The 8923-nt window shown below is 51.5% G+C and overlaps 1 protein-coding gene across 1 annotated transcript in view; it reads left to right on the top strand.

The window, feature by feature from the left end:
* VEPH1 (ventricular zone expressed PH domain containing 1) overlaps nt 1–8923 on the top strand; it is a 44707-nt gene that overhangs the window by 33311 nt on the left and 2473 nt on the right. Inside the window, exons 9-13 of the mRNA XM_057383808.1 lie at nt 578–717; nt 2534–2668; nt 3705–3822; nt 8091–8227; nt 8709–8919. Of these exons, the coding sequence (XP_057239791.1) occupies nt 578–717; nt 2534–2668; nt 3705–3822; nt 8091–8227; nt 8709–8919 (741 nt within the window). The remainder of the gene's footprint in view (nt 1–577; nt 718–2533; nt 2669–3704; nt 3823–8090; nt 8228–8708; nt 8920–8923) is intronic.

Genomic DNA, 8923 nt, shown 5'->3' with positions numbered 1-8923 from the left:
GATGGATGGGATTTTGGGAAGGAATTGGGGAGGGTGGATGGACATTGGGGCTGGGAGCAGCCTGGGACAGTGGGAGGTGTCCCTGCCATGGCAGGGGTRGCACTGGRTRAYWTTTAAGGTCCTTCCAACCCAAACCATTCCATGGTTCTGTAAGATTTAACAAAAGCGGAATTGTGCATCTCCAGGCTTCATTTCCTGTTAAAACCATCAGCTCCCAATGATCCCACAGGTGTCAGCTCCACGTTCCCCAAACCCTTCAGCTCAGGATCAGCAGTTCTGGTGAATGTGTTGGTTTTCTATCCCAAACAAAGCCCAAGGACAATGAGCACTGGCTGGGCTGGGCTGTCCCTGCTGCGTTTGGCAGTGAAGGGCTGTGGGGTCAGATCTGAAGCACTGAACGCTGCATTTCTCTCTCCTTTAAGGTGCAGACACACCAGTGCCCCTCTGACCTGCAGGAGTGTCCCTGATCCCCAGTGTGGCAATGTCTGCCCTGTGGCTCTGTTCTCTGCTCACAGGCACTGAGTTTTCTCCCTGTTTGCAGCTGATCTGATTCCATCTCCCCTGGATTTCTCTGCAGATGCTGTTCGGAGCTGTGTGGCAAAGCTGTTCTTCAGCTGTGCCCTCAAGGGTCACTACTGCCTGTACAGCAAGTCCAGTTTCACCCTGGAGAGCCGGCAGCCCCCACTCTGGATCCACATCATGTTCCTGTTCCAGCAGGTCAGGGAGGGGACACGCCAGGGACACCCTCGGGCTGCTCAGGTGGCACCTGGCAAAGAGCATTTAATGGTGAAACTCCTTAAATACACCTCTAAYTCACGGGGATTTGTGACCCCTGTGAGCCCTCAGAAAATCTTTCCACTGGGCTGAAGTTATTTTGTGTTTTTTAATTTTTAATATTTCTATTAAATGCCCCAAATTCAGACTGGCTGGGCAGATTACAAAGTCTGGGGATAAAAAAGTGGGACCAAACCATATTGACCTCATCCAGGCAAAAATTCCAGCCAGTCCCAGGTGCCTTGGAAGCAGCCAGGAGCTGCAGTGGATTTTAGGGGAGCAGCACCAGCCCCAAGGCTGCAGGAGGAGGTCGAGGGGGCAGAACCCACTGGGGTTTTGCTGCAGAAGTTTGGACTGAGCAGGGTTTGTAAACCTGCTCCGTGCTGTTCTACCTGCCCTAAAGTGAATTTCCCATGTTCAATGCTGTTTCCAAGTACAGCCCAGGATTTGGACATATATGGAATGTCCTAACAGGTTACAAACAGTGTGAAACTCAGAGAACCCTCCATTCACACTTCAGGATGAAACAGGTGGGGTTTGAGCTAAAATACAATGTTCATTTTCCAAACCCGTGTAGAGCCTTTCACTGCAGTTCATCCCATCCTGAGGCAGCCTTGGAAACACCCAGATTTATCCCAAATGTGACCCAGGGAGGGATGCTGTGGATGCAACAGCCTGAATCGCTCTGCCCTGTGTGTTCCTAGAAATAAGTACTTTTCAAGAACATTGGTCAGTTAATTTAAAAAATATTAATGGAGAGTTCCACTGTGTTTCAAAACCCTTGGATGGAAATTGGGAAATTATTAGCGCAGGGCAGCGGGATTAGGTTTGATGGGTTTGCTCAGAAAGAGGAGACAGAAAGTCCATCCAGGAATCCCCTGTTCGACAGACATTGCCCATATTGTGAAATCACATAGCTGCAGTATGGAAAACCCGATTTGTTTGTGCACTCTTAGCTTGGCTCCCGCAGGCAAACACATTTTTTGATTTGGAGATCACACAGGAGAGGCACCGAGGTTCTGTCAGCCCCAGCGTGGCTGTGACCTGGGAGCAGCAAAGCAGAGCTGGTGCCAGGATCACTCAGGGCTGGATCCTCGGGCTCAGGGAGCTGGGAGGTGACAGCAGCCACAGGGAGCTGGGGAGGTGACAGCAACCACCCCAGCAGGGTTCACCTCGTCCTGTGGGTGCTCAGGTGTGAGAACTCCTGTGCTCTGTGCTGGGAATGTCCTGGGAGTTCTTCCCTCACACCCCACTGACCATCACAAACTCTGCTCCTGCTGCACSAGGACTGAGAGCTGAGGGAGCTCCAGGGGAGCACCCCAAAACCTGCAGGGCTGGGAGGGATCCCTTCTTTGGGCTGGGAAAGATCCCTTCCTTGGGCTGTGAGATCCCTTCCTGGGGCTGGGAATGCCAGGTTTCCCCGAGGGATGCACCTCTCCCAGATCTCTGGCTGGTTCAGGGAGGCCAGAGCTGCTCACGTGGAGATAAATGAACATTTCAGTACCAAACGTAGTTGTGGGGTGGTCACGGATGGGCAATCCTCGGTGAGCCACAGACCTCACAGACCTCAGAGATGTGGGATGTGCAATGAGAGTAAAAAACCCCAAAGGAAATGAGGAATTTGCTGTTGTATTAACAGTGAGCCTGTTGATCCATCAGAACTCCTTCCAGGGAGCAGGATAACCCCTGCCCTGTGAGGACACAGTGCTCTCTGTCCCTGTCACTGAGAGCCCTGGTGTGACTCTGGGTGTTCCTGCAGAGCCTGTTCACAGAGCCCCTGCCCACCCACAGCAGCTCAGTGCAGGCACTCAAAACGCTGTGGGAGAAGACACAGCTCAAGGGGACGCACAGCTTCGAGACTGCCATCATCCAGCACACCTTCCCCCAGCCCAAGGTAAGGATGGCTGAATTCAGCAGCACACCTTCCCCCAGCCCAAGGTAAGGATGGCTGTGTCACCTTCCCTCAGCCCAAGGTAAGGATGGCTGTGTCACCAGCACACCTTCCCTCAGCCCAGGGTAAGGGTGGCTGTGTCACCTTCCCTCAGCCCAAGGTAAGGATGGCAGTGCTCAGCCCAAAGTAAGGATGCTGTGCTCACACGGGGAGCTGCAGGAGTGCTGTGCTCTGTGCTCTGCAGTGACCCAGAGAGCCTTTGCTGTGCACAGAGCCCTCGGGGTGGTTTGTGCAGTGCTCTGGGAGAGCCCTGGGTTTGTTCTGCACCCTCCACTGAACTGATCCACACCATGAGAACCAGGGATGCTGCACGTGGGGTGTTCCTGCTCTCAGTGCCAAGCCCTGCACTCAGCCCTGGGGTGCTGGGCAGCCCTTGGGAGCTCACCCAGTTAAGCAGAGCCCTGGGTTTGATGAAATACTTATTTTTAAAACTTTTCCTCCAATCAAGGTGTGAAAGCATAGGAGGGAAGGGTAATAAATGCAGTATTTCACCTAAAAGTACACGTGAGGAATGAGTTTGCCAAAGGATGCGTTGCTAGAACAAAGTGTCAGCAGTCAGATTGTCACTGGAAATGTGGAAAATCTGAAAGTGGGATGTTGGAATCTGCTGGAAATGCTACAGAGGCCGCATGGCTGTGAGGCTGTGAGCAAAACCTTCTGAAGCTGGCAAGGGGAAASCATTTTATCATCCTTTGACAAAGCTGTTGGAGTTTGCTGAGGGAAGGACTTCACATGGACAGGGGGCAGGGATGGATGTGCCATGGTGACCCCATCAGTGCAGGGATCACCCCAAAACTCCTCACCATCTCTGGGATTTCAGTGAATGCTCTTTCCAAGCCATTAATCAGCTTCTTGGAAAGGCCACTGTGGGATTGGGAAACAAATGARTGTTTATTCCTGAGCATCTCCATCCAGATGGATGGGGATGTGGGGCTCAGAGCAGCTCAGCTTATGGCTTTGGTGTCTGTGCTCTGTCCAGGACCTGGAGAATGCTCAGCTGCACCTGGAGGAGGAGAGGTTCTTCGATCTGTTTGGCTACAGCGAGGAGACAGGAGCCTGGCAGTGCTTCATGTGCAACAACCCTGAGAGAGCAGCAGGTATGGGGAAAGGGGAAACCAAACCTTCCAGTGGCTGTTGTAATTGGGATTCCTAATTAAACTCATCCTCAGTGAGGGAGAGAGGGACACAACACCCAGTCCACACCCTCACTGAGCCCTGGGCACTGCAGGGCTCTGCTCACACCCTGCAGTGCCCACAGAAAGGAGCTGCATCTCCTGGACCCCACCCCAGCTCCTCTGAGCCCCCCACCAGGTGCCAAAGTCAGGGGATGTTGGCACAGAAACACCCCCATGGTGGAGGTTCATGTCTCCTTCACTCTCAGAATTATTTATTGCTTTAATGTCATTGACTCCCCAGGACACATCTCCTCAGGGACATGGAGATTAGGTCTTAGTAAGGCAAAATACTTCAGGGTGAGTGGAAAACAGGAAAAAATGTCATTTTTCCCAGGTAAAATATCCTGGTGCCCTGGTTTTGGAGCTTTGTGGTAGCCATGTGTTTCAGATCAGTGCCCTGGCAGGCAGAGGAATTTTGTTCTTAGATGCTTTCTGCCACTCTGTAAAAGTCTGACCAATCCTGGCCAAGAATTTTGACTGTTTTGGCCAAGTTTTTTGAATAATTGGCTGTTCCAGCTATTTATTGTAACAGTTTGTGTCTCTTCAGACTGCACCAAYCCCGAATTCAGTGTCTGGCAGGAGAGGCTCAGCTCTGCTGCAGCCCCTGCTCATTCCATGGGTGTTGGAGCACCTTCTCCTTCCCCAGCACCATGACAGGAATCTTGCYCTGAGGTGAAATTTCAGCTCCTCCGTGGTCTCAGTGTGGTTTCTCCACCACATCAAGCTAGGAGGAAAACGAGTCTCTCTYGCTTAAAATGTCAAAGCTTAATGGAATAGCTTTGGTCTGAATTTCCACAGGCATTTCACCAGCCCAGCCTTGCCYCACTCCTGCTCTCCTGGCTGGATCTGTCCTTTTCATGAGCAACTGCTCTCTTTGTCCAAATTTAAAGGAATTTTGGTTAGAAAGGCTCATTGTGAGTATCATGATTTGCTTCTCAGCTCCAAAGGCCTTTAGAAAACGGAGGAAATGAAGTCCTTGAATGGGTCACGTGAAAGCTGAGGAAAGGAACGTGGACGAGGGAGCTCAGTGGAATCAAAATTGGCAGGGAATGCCAACTCCACCTTTGTATTGGTGATGCAGAGCTGTGGCAGCTGGAAAGGGCAGAGTGGGAGATCCTGCAGGGTCTCTCTGGCTTTGTAAGATCTGACACAAGRAAGGATTTGGAGGGCTCTTTGGATTGGTACAGAATTTAAAGGCTGGGAAAGGAAACATCTTTTATTTTCATTYCAGAGTGGGAAAGACCCTTTGAAATCTGAAATACTTTTTAAAGACAAAAAAGCAATTTCTTCCTCTCAGCAATGCTGTTTAGCAACCGAATTCCTGTTGAGGAAGGAATTCAGAGGCAAATTCTTTTTCTATTATTGTCTGCTGGGTTTGGTTCGTGTGGGGCTTTGTTGCATTTTTTGGATGCCGTGTTGCAATTTGGCATTTATCCTTCAGAATTGGGCAAACACTGCCCTAAAGCAGTGATGGAATTGGGACAGTGGAAGGTGTCCCTGCCATGGCWGGGCTGGGATGGGATGATCTTTAAGATCCTTTYCAACCTAARCCATTCCATGATTCTKTGATCAGGGATTTTWKTTTGGATGAAGCTGGGAGGGTTTTTGGAGCCGGAGGCTGATGCTTTGTGGACAGAACCCATGGCTGATGCAGCCCCAGTGCCACTCAGAGAAAGTTGGGCTCCTTCTCTGCATTCTGACGATTCCAAAGTATGTCCTGTACAACCACACTCTTCCAGAAGTGCTGTTAAATCACCCTGAACTGGCTTTTCTGCTTTTAAATCACCCTGACCTGGCTTTTCTGCTGTTAAATCACCCTGAACTGGCTTTTCCTGCGCCTGTGGAGGAGCATTCCCACAAACCCTGCCCGTCTGCTCCCATAGGTGCCGTGGTCCTGAGGGAGCAAACCCAGCTCCCATCGTTGTGTGCTCCAATTGTGGCCATTCCAGCACAGCCATGAGGCATCTGGGATGCTGGAAAAGGCAAGGATTGCTCTGGAGGAGCCCAGAATTCAGAAAAGCATCGTTGGGAGCCTCATTCCAACGCAGCCCCCGTCCTTGGCTCCTCACACAAATATTCTGCAAAACCACGGCAGCGCATTCCCCCTCTGGGAGCTCACAAAGACATGGCAGGGAGCCCTGTGGGCTGTGCAGGAGCTGTGGGCAAGGAGCTGGGATTCAGGAAAAACTGAGGGGGTTGTGAATTCCTCTGGAAAACAGCGATTCCCTGGGGAAATCCCACACCACGTTCGCTTTGAACACATTTATCTCACCCCAGCACTGTCCAGGGAAATGAAGGAGCTGAGCTCTAATGCTCCCTGGAAAATCATAAAGAGTGGCATCAGAGATGGGCTCCTCCCAGGTTTTCAGCAAAACCTGACGTGGTGATTAATGGGAGAGAGTGAATCCATATCCCCCGAGGTTAATTGCATTTATCTGCCACACATTCCATTCTTTCATGTTCATAAGGGTTTATTATCACTGAGATCATTCATGGATTCTTGTGGAGCATTTTATGTTTCAGCAAATGCAAGATTTAATGCGTTGGGTTTTATCTGACTCAAGTTCATCTTGGAAGAGTTTGGAGGGTTTTTAACTTTTTATTCAGTACCCAAACTACTTAGAGCTGGATGTGTTGGAGTTCTGCAAAGAAAGMAAGATGGAAAACAGAATTCCAGCAGAAACATCAGCAGGGACTATTCAGGSTTAGATTTGAGTCAGTGTCTCTGTATTGAGATTGAGGAAAAAAACGATTATTTCAAGATCTTTGGATATTTCATGACCTTTTCAAACTGAAAGAGGAGAGATTTGGATGGGATATTGGGCAGGAATTGTTCCCTGGGAGGGTGGGGAGCCCAGAGCAGCTGTGGCTGCCCCTGGATCCCTTTGAGTGCCCAAGGCCAGGCTGGACATTGGGGCTGGAGCAGTCCTGGATGGGTAAATCCATCCAGGTAAAAAAAGTAGTCCAAGTAATCCATCCAAGTAAAAAATGAGCCCAGCCTGAGCCCAGGGGTGACCTTGCTCGGAACAGGAGGTTGGAGGAGGGACCCTCRAGCTCTCTTCCAGCTGAGTTATTCTGGGATGCTGTGAAACCAACCGCAAGGAAAATAAGCACRAGGACTTAGAAAAATATTGGAAAAGAGCTTCACTCTTATCTTGCATGAATCTCTCTCTGCTAATCAGCCCCTCAGACATGCTGGCATCGGGTTCATTACGGCCACTCTGGAATCTGACATCAGAATTCCCGTGGGCTCTTTGTGGGCACCAGGAGAAGCCTCTGCTAGCGTTGCTAAAGCATTGGCTCCCTGAAGAGAGACCAAACTTCTTAGCAAATCCTGCTTTTGAAAGATTTTGGCCATAAGGATTCATTTTAGGCCCAAACTGCACATTGTCTTCCTTTGTCATGTTGTGTTCCTGACCACAAACTATCTTGGTGTCATCTGACCCTGAACCTTGGTGCTTTACCCCTCTCAGTTTGGTTAAAACATGTTCCCACTGCTCTGGGATGGGATTGAAGATGCCCCTGTGGGCTCTCATCCCTCTCCTGGCTCTGAATTCCTTCTCCACAGGGCTGCTGCAATGAAGGGAACTGCTGCAGTCCGTGGAGAGTGAAAAATCCATAAAATGTTCCTGCCCCAGTGCTGCCCAGCAGGAATGGGGCTGTGCTGAGCTCAGACACAACAAAAATGCCAACTGCTGGTTCATGGATAGGAAACTGTCCCTGCAGGACTGAGGAACAGCTGGGAGGAGTTTGGGATGGCTCAGGGAAGAGGAAAAGGGATGGAAGAGGGGTTGGAGATGTCAGCTCCATGTGCTCGGCCTCCCCAGTGGGACCGGGCTGAGGGAAGAGGGAGCTGGAGATGGGAAACGAGGAAGGCAGAACAACCCTCCTGCAGCACAGAGGGGTGAGAATGAGAAAAAAAAGAATGAGAACATGCAATTAAAGCTTTTTTTGCCATTTTTGCTGTGCTGACTGAGCCCTGAGTAGGCCACGTTCTTCAGTCCCAGCAGAAAGAAATAAACTCAGAGATCACTCAAGGCTGAGTAGAAATAAAATTTGAAAATGTGTCAACCTAGCAAAATCTGTCTTTTGAAAAAAATTCTTGTCAGACGTGGAAAAATGAGGAAAAAATGCTTTTTCCTGTAAGAAGGGAGGGCAGAACTGAGCRGGCTGTGTGCTCCCCTCCCCAGTGGTGAACCAGGAGGGGCAGCCCCTGATCGAGGGCCGGCTGAAGGAGAAGCAGATCCGCTGGAAGTTCATCAAACGCTGGAAAACGCGCTACTTCACCCTGGCTGGCAACCAGCTGCTGTTCCGGAAGGGCAAATCCGTGAGTCCCAGCCCAGGCTGCACCCTCCCCACCCTGCTCCCAACACCCTGAGCCTTCACCCTACGCTCTCCTGGGCTCTTGGTGCCACCTGCAAATGGCAGGGGATGTGACACAAAGGTCCCCATCTGTCAGGGGTACAAAAACCACCCCGTGCCACCCCCTGCCATGGGCAGGGGCACCTCACACTGTGACCAAGCTGCTCCAAGCCCCGTGGCCTKGGACACTTCCAGGCAGCAGCAGTGGTGACACTTGGGAACGTGTTTTCCATAAAGGATGAGTTCATGGAATCCCACAAGGTTTGGGTTGGGTTGGGAGGGACCTTCAATCTCATCCAGTGCCACCCCGTGCCGTGGGCAGGGACACCTTCCACCGTCCCAGGGTGCTCCAAACCCTGTCCAGCCTGCTCAGGGACACTCCAAGAGCCCTCCCTGTCCGAGCTGGCACCTCCTGCCCTGCTGAGGGTCCCTGTGCTGTGTTCCAGAAGGACGACCCCGACGAGAGCCCCATCGAGCTGAGCAAGGTGCAGAGCGTCAAGGTGGTGCCGAGGAAGCGGCGGGACCGGAGCGTKCCCCGCGCCTTCGAGATCTTCACCGACAGCAGGAGCTACGTGTTCAAGGCCAGGGACGAGCACAACGCCGAGGAGTGGCTGCAGTGCCTCAGCGTGGCCGTGGCGCGGGCCCGCGAGCGCCAGAGCCG

Source organism: Malurus melanocephalus, unplaced genomic scaffold (genome assembly GCF_030028575.1).
Source record: "Malurus melanocephalus ecotype Western Australia unplaced genomic scaffold, MMel_1.1 scaffold_660, whole genome shotgun sequence".
NCBI classification, from domain to species: domain Eukaryota; kingdom Metazoa; phylum Chordata; class Aves; order Passeriformes; family Maluridae; genus Malurus; species Malurus melanocephalus.
Note: the sequence above shows the minus strand (reverse complement) of the source record. Positions and strands in the feature narration are given on the sequence as shown.